Below are 17059 nucleotides of genomic sequence, written 5' to 3'. Positions count from 1 at the left end.
TTGATTTGTGTACTCCCCAGGGAGTTGACTCTGCGATATGATGAAATTTCCAGACGTTATTTGGAAGAAAAGAGGTGAAAACCTTATTTATTTCAATAAAATCATCAATATATCTGGCGAATTCAGCGATCAGATCCGAAGATGCCTTGAACGTCAGTTTCCACGTCAAGGCCTGATGTATTTCACTTCCTGAATGGAGATATCATTGTTGATGATCAAACGATCTGGGTTTATGTCCAGGAAGTTGTCGGTTTGCTCACAGACGAAGTTCCCGTCCAAGCTCACCTGAAATGACGAGGGAAAGCTGTTCATGTAATGATGCTGTGCAATGATCAGAAGTATGTGTGACGCAATATGAATTATATCAATCTCATAAAGATATCAGAGGTTTTCACCAATTATCGCTCTGAGTGAAGATCGCGCCGGGTGAACAATCTAATCGGTCAGTCAACGTCAAGGCTTCTTAATGTTCAGAAGAGTTAGCGAAGCATTCGTGCAAGCATATCGGATTTGTGTATCTCGAAATCGAATATAATCATGAAGTTTTGAATTAAAAAAATATAGAAGAGCTTTTATATTGTTGTAGATAGTTTATACACTGGCATCTTCTCCTCAAAATGTATGCTAACGAAGGTATATTTGTGTTCTGTGGCGGTTTTCTGTTGCTAAGACAAAAAATCCGAATCGAAGTGATAAAGATATTAAGCCGAATCGTTTTCGAAAACTGACATCTGATTGTCTCAAGAATCCAATCCTTCTTTTAGATTATGCTGTCCAGTTTTCTCAGGGTTTACCGGACGCTACTTTGCAACGATGTAACACATCTGCAACATGGCGACAACGAACAAAGAGAGACAACTCATTCTTGAGCAAGAAAATGCTTAGACAAATGCACCATGAAATACATAAGCCATCTATTACCCACCACCTCACCCAAATCGTTTGTTTGTTGTTTAACGCCACTCCAGTCATATAACGGGGGTCTGAAAGAAATCGAGTCTGCACCAGACAATCCAGTGATTCACATCAAGTGCATCGATATACGCAACTGGGATACGATGACATTCATCAACCAAGTCACCGAGCTTGACAATCGATTACGAAAGACGCCTTTTACGACAAGCATGGGTTGCTGAAGATCTATTCTTACTGGGATCTTCACGGGGTCCTAATCGTATGCATGAATATTTGGTGTCAGAAAAGTGAACGAAATGTTCACCAACCTTGTATGTTTGGACGTCCCGTGCTATCTCGGCCCGGAATGTAGTACCGACGGCAAAGGGAAAGGTGTGGACTTTGGTGCCCGACAGGTAGATGTTTTGCTGCTTGGAGGAGCTGTTGAAGCGCACGTCCATGTTCAGTAGCACAGAGTTGTCGGACAACAGGACTATTTCAAATCTAAATCAATAAAACAAGAAGACAACTGTAGGTGTTTTCAACTGCTTACTAAAACAGAAGCAGCCTATTTATGACATTTGTTCAAAGCTTCTGAAGTCGTTGAACAATACTTTGATACCTATATACCAGTGATGACACCAGGTGTTCGCGATAAGAGTAATCGTGTTCTGCCCTACCGATAGCACCCCCCATTGACACAATTTGCATAAAAAAGTCAGTATTTATTGCCTGACGCCGCACAGCAGTACTCGGCGGCGGTTTGTGTACCAGACAATCAAGTGATCCATGAACCAGAAAGCCATGTGTAAAGGGTGTGTAACACATGAATATGTTACTGACTTAATTAAATGATCTTATGTGACTGACCGTGTGATGGCGGTGGGCGTGGCGATGATCTCGACCCGGGACCCCACTGTCATCCCACAAGGGATAGCCGCCTCGAAGTTCACCGACTGCAAGTGAAAGGACTACAGACGTGAGTGACATCTCGGATTCAAGTGTGGAAACAACAGCTGGCTTGAATAACCGAACGTTCTTGTAAGTTTTGAAATCAATAGAGAAGATGCGTTTGTTACACAAACAGAAATTGCGGTAGCTCGACTGCCCATATGGATACAACAACGTTAGACTTCTCACTTACTATCATTCACACTCAATATAATGCTATACTGAAGAAGTTGTGTTTGCTATATCGAGAACTGCGTGGAGAAGTAGTGCTTGCTGTATCGGGAACCGTGTAGAGAAGTTGAGTTTGCTGTATCGGGAACCGTGTGGTGAAGTAGTGTTTGCTGTATCGGGAACCGCGTGGTGAAGTTGTGTTTGCTGTATCGGGAACCGCGTGGTGAAGTAGTGTTTGCTGTATCGGGAACCGCGTGGTGAAGTTGTGTTTGCTGTATCGAGAACCGTGTGGTGAAGTAGTGTTTGCTGTATCGGGAACCGTGTGGAGAAGTAGTGTTTGCTGTATCAAGAACAGCGTGGTGAAGTAGTGTTTGCTGTATCGGGAACCGCGTGGTGAAGTTGTGTTTGCTGTATCGGGAACCGCGTGGTGAAGTAGTGTTTGCTGTATCGGGAACCGCGTGGAGAAGTAGTGTTTGCTGTATCAAGAACCGTGTGGAGAAGTAGTGTTTGCTGTATCGGGAACCGCGTGGAGAAGTAGTGTTTGCTGTATCGGGAACCGTGTGGTGAAGCAGTTTTTGCTGTATCGGGAACCGTGTGGAGAAGTAGCGTTTGCTGTATCGGGAACCGTGTGGAGAAGTAGTGTTTGCTGTATCGAGAACCGTGTAGTGAAGTAGTGTTTGCTGTATCGGGAACCGTGTGGTGAAGTAGTGTTTGCTGAATCGGGAACCGTGTGGTGAAGTAGTGTTTGCTGTATCGGGAACCGTGTGGAGAAGTAGTGTTTGCTGTATCGGGAACCGTGTGGAGAAGTAGTGTTTGCTGTATCGGGAACAGTGTGGAGAAGTAGTTTTTGCTGTATCGAGAACCGTGTGAGTATGGTGAAGTAATGTTTGCTGTATCGAGAACCGTGTGAGTGTGGTGAAGTAGTGTTTGCTGTATCGAGAACCGCGTGGTGAAGTAGTTTTTTGCTGTATCGAGAACCGTGTGGAGAAGTAGTGTTTGCTGTATCGAGTACCGTGTGAGTGTGGTGAAGTAGTGTTTGCTGTATCGAAAACATGTAGCCCCTTTGCCCCAGCTCCTTGTCGAACCTTAAGGGAAAGAGCTCTGCATATCAAACTTGTGAGCCTTGTGTTACTAGACGCCCGCTTCTATTTAACCAATGGTAGTTCACATGTGTATCACACATTACCAAGCCTTACTGACCGGGTTTATCCATAGAGCCCTGTTACATTGGCCGTTGAGTCCATTCCACTCGCCCGTGCTGGAACAGCGTTGCTTGGCACTACTCCCACAGAACAGGAACCCAGGCCTACAGGTATACGTGGCCCTTGCTCCCACAAACTGTCCTTCAGAGGATACATCCGCGTTAGCCAAGGAAGGAGGGTTGTTGCATACCTTTAGCTCTGCAATATAGGGGGAAAGTCGGTTAAACTGGGGTTTCAAATACGACGGTACAAACCAGTGATTGACATTATGAGCAACGATCCATGCGGACGGGGTACGATTACACCCACGTCATCCAAGTCGCCGAGCCTGACCTCCCGATTCCTTCAATCGCCTCTTGCGACTAGCACAGGAGAGGGCCATTACCTATGCGTTATAATTAGTTGATAAGATGTCATCGGGGATCCGGAGATTTCATTGTATTTATGTTGTATGTGCGGCACATGTATGATTCGACCGACCGACGACATGGAGGTCAGGAAATGTGAGGAGTGATCGAGGGGATATTAATTGAATACTAGTAATCGAATCTGGACGAGGCAAACGAATAATTGTAAACGTGAGCAACGATCCACCAAGTAAACCAAACATCAACCTACACAACTGACTGCAATGGTGCCTACATCCTGCTAAGATGCAACGCTTGATTTTAATGTACAGGGGGCAACAATCAGGGTATTTCTTGAATTGGAATATAAAACATCAACGCTAGAGAATAACCGGTCTCGATTATCCTACGATTCCCCCGGCGTAAAAGACAAAATAGCCCACTGAGGTATCATGCCGCAGTTTAACATGAATACCCCACCCAGACACAGTTTGTTGATTCTAGTCAACTTGTCCATGCCTCGGCCCTTATATCCGAGTGTCAGGCAGGGTAATAACAAGAACCTTCTTTTAACGTATTTTGGTATGACGCGACCGGGGACCTCGTACCTTCCGCTCTCCGGGCAGACGCTCTACCACTAGACCACGGTGGCGGACTCACCATGGAAAGCCAAAATAGATGAACATTGATCGAACCTGGGTCTTTAGCGTGGCGAGCGAACGCTTTTAACCACTCGGCTACCCCACCGCCCCGGGACATTATCAAATAATGCGACATCTCCAACATTATCTGGAAAAACCAACCACACTGATGATGGGATAATGGAAACTTAATACACATAATGTTGTTGGACGAGTTTTTTTGGGTATGCTTTCTGTCGCTTTTGTCTCTTTGTAAAGTAACGGCAAGCGAGATGAAAGTAGACACACGCAAACTCCTACATACAAGACAATCTGGGTGATACGAACATATATACACCTCGTCATAAATTTCGAACCACACATTTTAAAGTAAAAGTAGAAAATATAAGTACATATTTCATATACTACACCATCTGTGATCATAATATGACAAACACACCCTTTTCCCGAGCTGCACTTGCATGCTTGCGTTGAGCAAGCTTGTATCGGGGGTCGTATGGTATGTTGGCAGACACAGCTAAAATTTGGTTTTAGGCATAAATTAAGCTTTATTTTGACCAACCAGTGAATGCCCAAGCGTCCAGTGCCTTTGAACCAAAGATGGCAAATTATTGGTATGCACCAGACTGGTATGTCATGTCGTGCTATTGGAGCACAACTGAACATTAATCACACTGTCATCAGCAGGCTAATATGTAAGCATACTGCTTCCGGTGAAGTGAAGGATGCACCGAGGTCTGGACGTCCCAGAAAAACCAATGACAGGGAAGATCGTGCTCTCGTACGCCAAGACAGACGAAGCCCAAAGTCTACTTGTACACAGCTGCGACATGGATGGCATCCATACAACAGAGTGTCCATCAGCACCATCAGACGACGCCTAAATTCTGCAGGATTGAGAGCAAGACGACCAATCAGACGTCCACTCCTCACACATCAGCACCACCATGTCCGTTTAGCCTGGTGCCAAGCACGGGATCTCTGGAACCTGAGGTCATGGAGAAGGATCCATTAGTCCGATGAAAGCAGATTTTTGCTGCATCATACAGACGGGAGGGCACGAGTTTGGAGGCAGAGAGGCACATCATATGATCAGAGGAACATTCAAGCTGATGTTCCATTTGGGGGTGAATCCGTCATGGTGTGGGGGTGTTGTTCCTACGATTGTAAACTTGACCTCATCACAGTTCCCGGAACACTGAATGGACAGCGGTACCAGAACTTGATCCTGGACGGTGCTGTTGTGCCTCATTTCGATAACCATGCCCTCGCCACACGTCCAGTCTTCATGGACGATAATGCCAGACCATATCGTGCTCGAGCATCTCCAACACAACGCCATTGAGACACTACCCTGGCCTGCCAGAAGTCCAGACATTAATCCTATTGAGCATTTGTGGGACATTTTGGGACGTAGGGTGAGTGCAAGGGATCCTCCAGTTCAGAACCTTCAGGAATTGGCCCATGCATTGCACGATGAGTGGCAGCAGATCCCTCAACAGAGATTCAGACGTCTGGTGACCAGCATGAGACGGAATGTAGAACATGTTATCCAAGTGCAAGGCGGTTACACCAGATACTGAGTTAGCCAGTCATTGTGGACCTTACTAGTGTGTTCGACATTAATGAAATGTGAACTGTGTTGTCTGTTGTAACGACTGCGGCAGCCATACTTATTTAACATTATTTCACGGTGATTTTAGTGAACTTTAGTTATTGTTCAATAAGTGTTCAAATTCGGTCTTGTGTTGTCAATTTTCTGACTGAACGCTCACATGAGGCCATATAAACAGTTTAATGTGCTTTTCTAAGCACAATTTTCATGAGGTGCGATATTTATGACGAGGTGTATACTAACATACCAGCTGACCTACATCAGACTTGTGGTCACCAGGTTGTAGATTATGTCTGGAATATTGACCACCTGGTCAGGCTGATTCCCAGCTGTGACCTGGCCTTCTAGGGACATGAACGGGTTGCTTTCGTTCACCTATATATGGTGTCCAGGATAATACCTGTACATCACAAGGGTCGCTGAGTTATAATTGGTCCCAAGGATATACCCGTTGTAGGTGGCGACTTAATACATTGGGTTATCGGGCTCTGTTACTGTTGATTGCTATCATCGTACCCCTACAGCGTGGATCGTGGCTCATAATATGAATCACTGGATTTTCTGGCCCAGACGCGATTATTTACATACTGCTGTTAAATAGCTGTAATAGTCCTAAGTGAGGCGTTAAACAACAAACGAACAAACAAATTACCTGTACACATCTGTTTTACGTCGTAACAAATTCAAATAAACAAACTTGAAAATGTATATTGTTTGTTTGTTTGTTGTTTAACGCGACACACAGCAGTATTTCAGACGGTTGTCTGTAAATAATCAAATCTGGACAAGACAATCCAGTGATTGACATCATGAGCATCGATGAGATGCATCAACCAAGTTAGCGAGCCTGACCATCGTCCCGCTAGTCACCTCTTACGACAAGCATAGTCACCTTTTACACCAAGCATGAGTTGCTAAAGACCTATTCTCTCCCTGATTTTCACGGGTCGAAAATGTATATTGACAGAAGATGAATTCTCAAATCTGGTGTCTGAACCACCGACTTCTGAATGCCTATCATTAAAGAACTATACAGAGCAACCTTAAATTACTGATGTATACTTATTGGTGTAACCAACACATTGACTGCAGCGATCGAAATGTCTACATGGTTAAAAAATATAAAAAAATTAAAAATAATTTATTTTACTGGCACTTCAAATGGTATACACATTAAGACGAGAAGCGTTCGTAGGATATCAAGTATCATATGCTATGCTATATTTAGATCCTTCACAGGAAACAGAGGATACATGTATGGTTAAAATAATGCTATTTTATGTCTACAGAAGTAGGACCGACAAACACTTTTCTATAATCATAAGACATATCTGCTAAAAACACAATCCCTCTCTCTGTACATTAACAGAGAGTTTGACAGAACACGCACAGCATTGCGGCAACTTCGGATTCTTGAAGTTTTTTGATGATATAAAATAGAGTAACGAACAGTTTAGTTATAAAACAATGTTAATTAAATTCCTAAATGGTTAAGGAACCCTTCTGACAGAGGGGTAGAGTAGTGTTGATTGTTGATAAAAAAATATAAAAAAGCATGTCATCAACCTTAACGACACAAAGAAAAAAGCCACAATGAATAAGTTCAACATGAGGAGATCGGGAAATCCCTGAACGGGTCACTACAGAGAGTTTCCATTGGTTGTTCTACGCATCAATCCGTAATGTTCCGGGTATGTGACGGTGGAATGTATAGAATCAAGTGTTGACCAGACCAACCAGTAATTGGCATCAGGAGCATCGATCCACGCAAGTTGGATATGCTGAAAACCCGATCCATTTCATCGTCTTTAACGTCAAGCATAGGTTGCTCTATTCGTAACCAGAATCCCAACGGGTTTCAGGATTTCGACCACAATAAACTGGAAACAAAGGATAATGAAATTGAACCTCATATAAGCGTTATTGCCATGTGGCTGAAACGTGGCGCTTCCATTTCCGTTAGACTGGTCTTGTGACAGATCTACGAATACAACGAATTGAGTTATTACAGTTATATCGCGGCGTGCCAGCTTAATGTGGGAGGAAAGCCCGAAGTGATGCAGGTTTCAGACGTTTACCACTTCGGTGAAACCCACGAGCACGGTTATGGTGCTGACAAACCTAGAAACATAATCGGGGCGAACCGGGATTCGAACCCACAATCATAGGTTTCTGGCATGCCCAAGGGACGCAACTCTGCACAGCGAATCGCGGCGCCTTAGACGACTGGGCCACCCGTGCCCCCCGAATACAACGCACCCTAAGACACATTTACATTTTAATATCCTGTATTAAACGCTATTTGTATGTTAATAAATAAACACTTGTGAGTAAGTATGGTAAGTACGCCACTTTTAGCAAAATTGAATATTCCAGCAATACTACGACGGGGACATCACAAATAAGCTTCACACATTCTACTAATGTTCGGAATCGAACAAGGGTCATCGGCGTGACGAGCGAACGCTTTAACCACTAGGCTACCTCGCCGCTCCTATTGGTATTAAGTGTTTACATTGTGAAAGTACATACGTCAAATGCGAGTCTTGTAAGCTTGATGAGCTGAGCTTTTCTGATAGTTTGTGAAATAACTATTGCCCAATGTATTTCCCGGATTGTCCACAGAGGATATCGTAAGAGGTGATGAAATGGATCGGGTTGTCAAGATGCTGTGAAAAATTTGGAAGTTAATCACTGGATTGTGTGGTCGAGACCCACTTACATACAGACCGGCGTCATATAAATGGAATATTGCTGAGTGTGGCTTTAAACCACAAACAAACAAAACAAAACAAAACAAAACAAACATCATAATGTTAAACATGTGACATCATAATGTTGAATAACAATTAAGTTACCTGGAAAGCACCCTACCAACAGAGCCGCTGACGTGTCCCCCTGTGTTGCCGTGCACTGGCTGTTGTCATCTGGACTTGTTCCATCCAGGCTAAATGTCAGTGAGTCCAACTCCACTCCATACAGATCAGCATGGTCTGCCGTCACTGTCAACGAATAATTCCCTGCAGCAAGTCTTCTCTCAACTCCAATGTTTACAACTTCCAAAATATTATTCCACAATTCACCATTTCCAGCCAGTTCTCGTGTTTCGACCCTTCCAATCTCTCTGTCATTAACAGAGATGGTTATGAGATCCTTCAGGCCATCATTGGAGTATCGCATTTTGTCCATCCTAAATGTTTTTTCTTTCGTCAAGCATAGGTCATATGTCAAGGACTCAGTGTTGTAAAGAGCAACCGTTTTCTTATTTGAAGCATCGGCTCGATTGCGCAAGCGACAGTTTGTGAGAGTAAGTTTGTCAAGCTCTACAGTTACTTCGTGGGCTTTTGACGTCCTCATGAACGCCAGGGACAGCAACACTGCACACAACGAGTACATCATCATCATAGCGGGTTTGTGGTCTGGGCTCTGCGCTGAAAACCACCTAAACTCTCCTCGTATGTACGTGGTTCGGGTGTCAAGTGGTCCAACTGTTTCGCGCATGCCTAAGCTTAGAACAGGAAACGGCATCACTACTCTGTGCTACGATAAGACATAGATGAAATATTTACTGGAGTAGGTTATGTCAAGATCCTGATTTGCAGGATGTAACGGGACATTTAAAGCAAGGCCTCAATCGTACTATTGAAATGTAACATCCTTATACAGCTCTGTCGCTCCCTGTCGGTGGGTGCACGGGTGGCCTAGTCGTTTGAGGCGCCGCGATTCTCTGTGAGTTGCGTCCCTTGGGTACGCCAGAAACCTATGAGTGTGGGTTCGAATCCCGATTCGCCCCAATTGTTTCTAGGATTGTCAGCACCATGCCCGTGCTCGTGGGTTTCACCGAAGTGGTAAACGTCTGAGACCTGCATCACTTCGGGCTTTCCTCCCACATTAAGCTGACATGATATACCTGGAATACTGTTAAAAGCGGCGTTAAACCCAACTCACTCACTCACCCAGAAGGTTAAAATCATCTCTGTACAAGTCAGGGAGTCAGACACTACTCCATGAAGGTTTGTGTTGCCAGACTCGTCTGAGTATCGTCTGTTAGGTTGAAAGCGTCAGGGAAATAAACGTTACTCTGAGAAGGTTTGTGTTGCCTGTGGAATATTTACACATATAATGAGTAATCTTAACCTCTTGCAGCAGTTCGTTCAATGGGAATAATGTTAATATGCAGAAATATCGGGCAAACATTTGTCTTGAATTAATAGTGTTTAAAAGAGAAGTATAAAAACATAATACACATGTTGTGTTCATTCGATTTTGTGTCAATCTGTGTCAACTTGTCAACAGTGTATGGTCTTCATCTCCTGACCGCCTCCATGGTCTAGTGGTAGAGCGTCCGCCCGGACAGCGGAAGGTCCGGGGTTCGATCCCCGACCGCGTCATACCAAAATACGTCAAAAGATGGTACTTGTTGTTACCCTGTCTGGCGCTCGGCATGAAAGGGCTCAAACAAGGACTGGTCGGCTCGGAGTCAGTATACTGTGTCTGAGTGGGGTATTCTTGTTAAACTGCGGCATGATATCTCAGTGAGCGAGCACTATAAATCGGCATCAGTCCGGACTAGTACAAGCAGCCACACAAACACACAAACGTACATGCCCGTCGCTATATAAGTGCAATAATCTTGGACGCGACGTTAAACACCATTTCACCTCACCTCTTCATCTCCTGCGTGGTCAGCACTGCTCTCAGGGTAGTGACATACATGAGTTGTTTCCACATCATCTGACCTCAAAGTCTGACCTGAAGACGCTTCATCACACTGTCCATATACTATGCCAAAAAAGTAGGGGATAATGGGTATCATCAAGACAGATCTTCTGATCTACATTGTACTGGTAAATGGAAATAATATGCTCATATCTGCTGGGGAGAAGGCGATCAGATCTAATGGGTTCTAATGGTTGGTGTGATAGAATGGAGACGCACGAATTCGAAATTTGCATTTTGCAGCCAACGTCACTAATATCGGGTTAAACCACCTTAGTTGGCCAGACAATCGCGAGTTCGTCAAGGCATGCTTCTGATGAGTCGACCAATGTGAGCTTGACTCATGGTGTTCCACTCATCAGTGAGATCAACACCGAGTTCATTGCGAGTAGTGGGTGGTTTTGACGTTTACGTTGCTTCTGCCAATGACGTCCCAGACGTGTTCAATGGGGAAATGTCAGGATTGAGTGCTGGCCATAGCTTGACATGGTTGCCTTGCTGTTGGAGGAATCAGGTCACAACCCTGGCACGATGATCATGTGCATTATCATCTTGAAAGATGAAACGTTGCCCAACTAGTTGCAACTGGCACCACGAGTGGCTCAATGATGTTGTCCTGATATTATTGACTGTGACTGTGCCATGGATAATACGGAGCGCAGTGAACCTCGATTCGTTAGAAAACATAACGTTAGCCCAACGTCTATTATCTCAGTGCTGACACCACTGGCGCCTCAGCTTCCGATGACGTGCAGTAAGTTTTGGGATGACACGTGGACGTCCTGCACGCACGATTTGGGCATGTACTGTTGCAACCGGTCCCTTATCTGAGTGGCAGTTTGCTACCTATTTCTTAATGACATCGTTCTGACTAATCAGATTGAGAAACATGTAGCGTTTGGGCAACAATATTCTGACTTGTGCCACCCCTTGCACGTGTTGTCCGAGGTCACGTGCTTTATGACTGTCACAATGTTGTTCTGGGGAGCTTTGTTTCTTCGGAAATGTTCTTGCCACATAAATCACGTACTTGTATTGCCAGACATAGGTGTATTTTCCTGAAGTTTCACCTCAAACAAAATATCCTCTACTTTATTTTACGTAGTATACAAGATATGTGCCCATATTAACGATTCTTATATTTTACCTGCGGTTCAATTGATCATCTGCTGTTCTTACAAACCTTATCACTGACGATCGCCATTATGGTGAATTTGACCTTCTCCAGAAGTAAACCAAAATGTAATCTATTTCAGATTGAGCATTGGGTGTCACGTACGCCTTTTTCGGTAAATATCCTTTTAGGAAACGACGACTTGGCATGTTGTGTTCGATCATATCTTTTATACGCATTGACTTTGGCCTATGTAGTTACATGTCAGGAAATGTCCCAAACATATTTTTGTTTTATATCAAGTTTGAAAGCTCAATGTATACCCAAACATACTTTTCGATTTTGTCAATATTGTTGTTAAAAATGATGGTGAAAACTGCGTGACATTCCTTACACTGATGTGTCCAATGATGACGGTTTACTCCATATTTAATCGGTCTAAATCAAATTTATGTTTTTTTATTTGTCAGAACATTTGAACATGGTAGGTTGGAGGTGAGGATGGTTTCGGGTTCAAGTGCAATGATAGTGGAGGGCTGGATGTCAAGATGGAAGACGGACCAATGATAACTTGTCACATTATTACATCAAGGTAACGTTTTCCACGTACTGTGATATGTTTAATATAATTTTAGACAGTTTAGACAACGATCATTGGAGTTGTTATACACTTATAATCATTAGGGACGGTGGAGTAGCCTAGTGGTTAAAGCGTTCGCTTGTCACGCCGAAGGCCCGGGTTCAATTTCCTACATGGGTACTATGTGTGAAGCCTATTTCTGGTGTCTCCCGCTGTGATATTGCTGGAATATTGCTAAAAGCGGCGTAAAACCATACTCACTCACTCACTATAATAATTAATCCAGCAACGTTTTTGATATTCATTTAACTTTTTTGAAAAATGCAGTCAAAGAAGACATTAATTAGATTAATATTTAAAACCTACGGAGATAATAAGAATCAAAAGGAAATATGATAACACACAATATAAGTACTTATATATAAGAAAGTAAGGTTGCACACGATACAAGTGTGAAAAAAATAAGAACATACACGATATATGTACATGTATTAAGAAAGCAAGGTTGATCACCTTTATATTGTTATGAAAATTACTATGTCAAAAACATTAATGTCTTACATGTTATCAAGAAATGTTCGGTTGCTACATGTGCGTTTAGGAAACGTAAGGTTGCGTAATATGAATATGAAAAGAACAATAATTTTACACAACACGTTCGTATTAACAAAAGTTCGACTACGCAACAGCTACGTTTTAGGAAATGTAAATGTGTAAAGAAAAGTAAGATCGCTCACAATTGAAGTGTGGAAGGAAGTCAGGCTGCACAAAGTGTATGTGTTCAGCGACTAAGGTGGCCAATTTTAAACATTAAGAGGAATGTAATACTTCTGACCATCCTTGTGGTTGCATTCAAGATCAGATGTGACCTGTAGGTAATAATTCACAAATCAACCTGGTAGAAATTAACTTTAATTCCAAAACTTTCAAACGTACCTTTACCTGTAATACATCGAAAGGAACAAAAAAGGACTCTAACTTGGCAACAGGATCTGCATAATCTAAGAAAAGGGTGAAGACATTTTTTTTTTTTTAACATGAGAAAATCTTTTACTGTCAGGTTAATTTTCTTAGTAGATGTAGATAAGCATATGGTTAAAAACCACTCTTACAAGTAGGTCACACACTTGCTCATGGGTCTTATGTACTTCATCATACTAAATATATATCAAAGGAAATTGGCTCATTGCCAACCTTTGAACATGTTTGATACATTACATACGAAAATGTCAAATCTAACTTTCCAGTAGGCCAATACTACCCATAGTTTGTTGAAAGATGTGTGTTTCTGGAGCGCACGTTGTAGATGTGCACGTGTAGTTATCAATGTTCTCGTAGAGGGATATCTTCACATTTGTGATGAGGAGAAGTGAAATCGGGTGAGGTGAGGTGAGGTGAGGTGAGGTGAAGTGAAATGGGGTTCGACGACATGCATGTGTGTGTGTGTGTGAGTGAGTGTGTGTGTGAGTGTGTGTGTGAGTGTGTGTGTGAGTGTGTGTGTGAGGAACCGTTTGCACACGTCCTGACTGATGCCAGTTTCATATAGCTAGCCCACTGAGACACCCCGCAGCACATGAATACCCCACTCAGACACCGTATACTAACTCCGAGCTGACAAGTCCTTGTTCTACACCCTCAATGACGAGCGCCAGGCATGTTAACAACAAGTTCCATATTTTAAGGTATTTTGGTATGACGCGGTATCGAACCACCGACTTTCATCCTTACGGCCAGAGGCTCTACCCACTAGACCACGAAGAACTGAACCAATGAAATGATAGTGAACGTATAATGTGATACATATGTGACACTGTACAATTTATTTCGAGCCTGTAGATCAATGACTAGTGTGACCACCGTGTTGGGCGACACATGCACGACACCTTGATGGCAAACCCTGGATTAACTTTCATATGGTTACCTTTGGTTTTGTCCGCCATTGCGCCTGAAGAGCTGCCCTGAGCCGGGGTAGGTTGGAGGGTGCTGAATCTCTGGCGTACACTCTCTGCCAGAGAACACCCCATAGATGCTCTATTGGGGACATTTCAGGGAACTTAGCGGGCCAGTTCCATGACTGCATGCCTCCTGGTTTGAGATAATCGGTAACGGCCTGGGCTCGATGTGGTCTGGCAATGTTATCTAGCAGTTCATAATTTCCGCCTATAAATCCAGCGAATAGCTGGAAAGTCCATTGTAAAAACCAAATCATTTCGCCTCTCATGTCTGATACCGCTCCACACCATAACAACTACCGCTCCCATACTGATCATGGTCAAGCATTGTTGCCCTGGCATACCGCTCGCCACTACATCGCCAACAAGTTTTCTGCCATCTGTGAATCGGGGTCTAACCCTTGATTCGCCTGTAAACATGGTGTAAAGCCATTTGCGCACAGCCCATCACTGATGTTGCCTAGCCCACCCCAATCTTTGCCGCCTATGGTAAGCTGTTGGGTCACATCCTTCACAGGGCGCCTTGCTTTCAGACGGGCTGCACAATTTTTTTTAAAGGAGAGTTGTTGAAAATCGCCTGTACGAAATTCTCTTTTGAAATAGAGAGCAGATTTGAATCTATTGCGTAGTGAAATTAATGCAGTGAGACCCTCTATCGTATTCAATCTATCAATTCGCCATTTTGTCTGTTCATTTTTGTGTGTCCATGTTTGACCATGCACAAACGAGCTTTGTCGCATAAAAAACAACCGCTGCATGAAATTAAAAAAAACCCATCACCAGCACCGTGACAACCGACCCGACGGTAAGCCCGACGGTGACGAGGACTCTATCAGATGGACCTGTTGTAGCTATAGTATGGAGCCTTGTTTTGGAACTAGTTGCCATGACAACGACCGTGATGTAACAATGCCATTGTTGGAAATTGGTTAGGAAAACATCTTATCCAGATACTCGGTAACAACGTGCAGATCTGTACAAACTTGAAAAGACGGATGTCAATTGAAAGGAAAAGGGTTTAACTTACATAGCGACGTGCAGTCACACGTATGTGTGAGCAGCTGCTTGTATTAGATGTCGGTTTCATTGTACGAGATACCTTGTAGCAGTTTAAGATAAATACCACACTCAGACACAGTATGTCGATTCAGAACCGATCATTCTTCGTTTTATCCCCTTAATGCTGAGCGCCAGGCAGGGTGACAACAAGTACCATCTGTTGACATGTTTTGGTATTTCCGGACTCCGGGCAGACGCTCTGTCCACTTGACCACGGAGGGCAGTCTTCAATAGACGGGACACATCTCCTGGGACAACAGGAGGATTACTATTGCTATGAGAACCCATGGTAGCGAAAAAAAAAGGGAGCGTCGTTTGTACTGCCACTACGTATGTCCGACTGTCATGGATGGCAGTTCACGTTGAAGGACAAGTAAAGAAGACATAGCAACTACCAGAAGTAAATTTGAAAAACGGAAATAGCGTAAAACAGACGATAAACAACGACAGGCGAAATCGTCGCCCCAAACGATAAAAAACGCCACAGAGAGGATTCCCCTTACTGGGTTGAAACGAGTTCCCGGTGTTTGACGCGCTGCACAATCTCAACGATCGGGCCGGCACCCAGTCTGCCTAGTGGTTTTCTGAAGGCCTTCCTACTTGTCCAGCATCTATCGTTATTGGTACAAAGTCACTAAGACAACAGGTGATTAAGGGAGGCATCTCACATATGGCACAAGTAATTGGTGACAATCTCACAAAATATTACGACACAAGTAATTGATGAAAATATATTCACATTCAATGTACAGCGTAAAAACTTTAAAGATATATATCAGTGAGTGGGTCAAGATAGTAATCATTTAGTACGATTTGAACTATAAAAGGAATTTCAGACAAAAAAACAAAACAGCATTCCTCTGTGGAATATGCTCAGGTCGACTTACAGTTTATTTCCAATTAATTACATCTATTCACAATGGTGTTTCACCTTAGTTTGACTGTGCATCATGTTTATTTGGGATATGAAGGAAAAGCGCATATATTGTGTATTCTTGGTTTGCAAATCGTTATCTATGTGTTGCAAGCATCCGCCGGTACAAGTGAGATGAGGTGAGATGGGGTTTAACGTCGCGGGCAAGATTATTGCATTATATGGCACATATCTCACACCACCAAATGAAAACCTTTGACACGCACCACATACCACGCCGGTATCTTTTGTTTATTTTAGAAGCCAATTAAGGAAAGTGTGATTTCAACATTTTCACTTAGACATTTAAATACTTTCTGAAAATGTTATGAATGTTTTCTCCTCGGAAATGTATTTGATCTACAGAAGACAATTGATGTTCCTAAAAAAAATCGCAATATTTTTCGCTTCACTTGCCCTCTAAAGCTGACCTGAACTCTCGTCTGTTGACAGTGTGTGGCAAGAACCAACATGGAAATATGCCCCAGCAATGGCAGAAAAAGGCAATGTATCTGTTCAGAGGTAACTGAGAGAAAGTACTTCCGGATCCTGCATAGATTCCAATGCTGGCGCGTTGAGAAATATGGACCTTGAACGCAATAGCGATGCTGCTGTTGCTCCTGTCGTCTGACAGGAAGAATGCCTTCACTCATCACCCCGCACCACCACCAGGACCCCACCCACACCCCACACCTACCCTTTGTAGATGTTTGTGTACCGTCTGTGGGTAGATTGTCTCCACGGTCAGGTGTTTGTGCCTACATCGCAATGAAATTTAAGACTCACAAATCGTGTAGTATGAAAATATAAAGCAATGGGGAAGCATAGTTTGTAGATTGCCATCCCTAAGGCCTGGGTTCTGTCCAACGAGATGACGATGTCTGACGCCCATTGGTGCTCA

General features: G+C 43.4%; 1 protein-coding gene across 2 annotated transcripts; it reads right to left on the bottom strand.

Annotated features, from left to right (window-relative positions):
• Positions 1 to 93: 93 nt before the first annotated feature.
• LOC139450462 (uncharacterized) lies at positions 94 to 9287 on the bottom strand. Of its 2 annotated transcripts, none has more exons than XM_071232173.1 (5): positions 8680 to 9287; positions 3217 to 3416; positions 1765 to 1865; positions 1224 to 1398; positions 94 to 285 (listed from the first exon to the last, which is right to left on the bottom strand). In XM_071232173.1, the coding sequence occupies exons 1-5, from the start codon at positions 9224 to 9226 to the stop codon at positions 166 to 168; spliced, it is 1143 nt and encodes a 380-aa protein (XP_071088274.1). In that variant the 5' UTR covers positions 9227 to 9287; the 3' UTR covers positions 94 to 165. The 2 variants fall into 2 exon arrangements, with proteins under 2 accessions (XP_071088274.1, XP_071088282.1); XM_071232181.1 differs by having other exon boundaries at positions 1765 to 1850.
• Between the last annotated feature and the right edge of the window lie 7772 nt (positions 9288 to 17059).

This window comes from Haliotis cracherodii, unplaced genomic scaffold (genome assembly GCF_022045235.1).
Source record: "Haliotis cracherodii isolate W230 unplaced genomic scaffold, xgHalCrac1.p SCAF_10, whole genome shotgun sequence".
Lineage (NCBI taxonomy): Eukaryota > Metazoa > Mollusca > Gastropoda > Lepetellida > Haliotidae > Haliotis > Haliotis cracherodii.
Note: the sequence above shows the minus strand (reverse complement) of the source record. Positions and strands in the feature narration are given on the sequence as shown.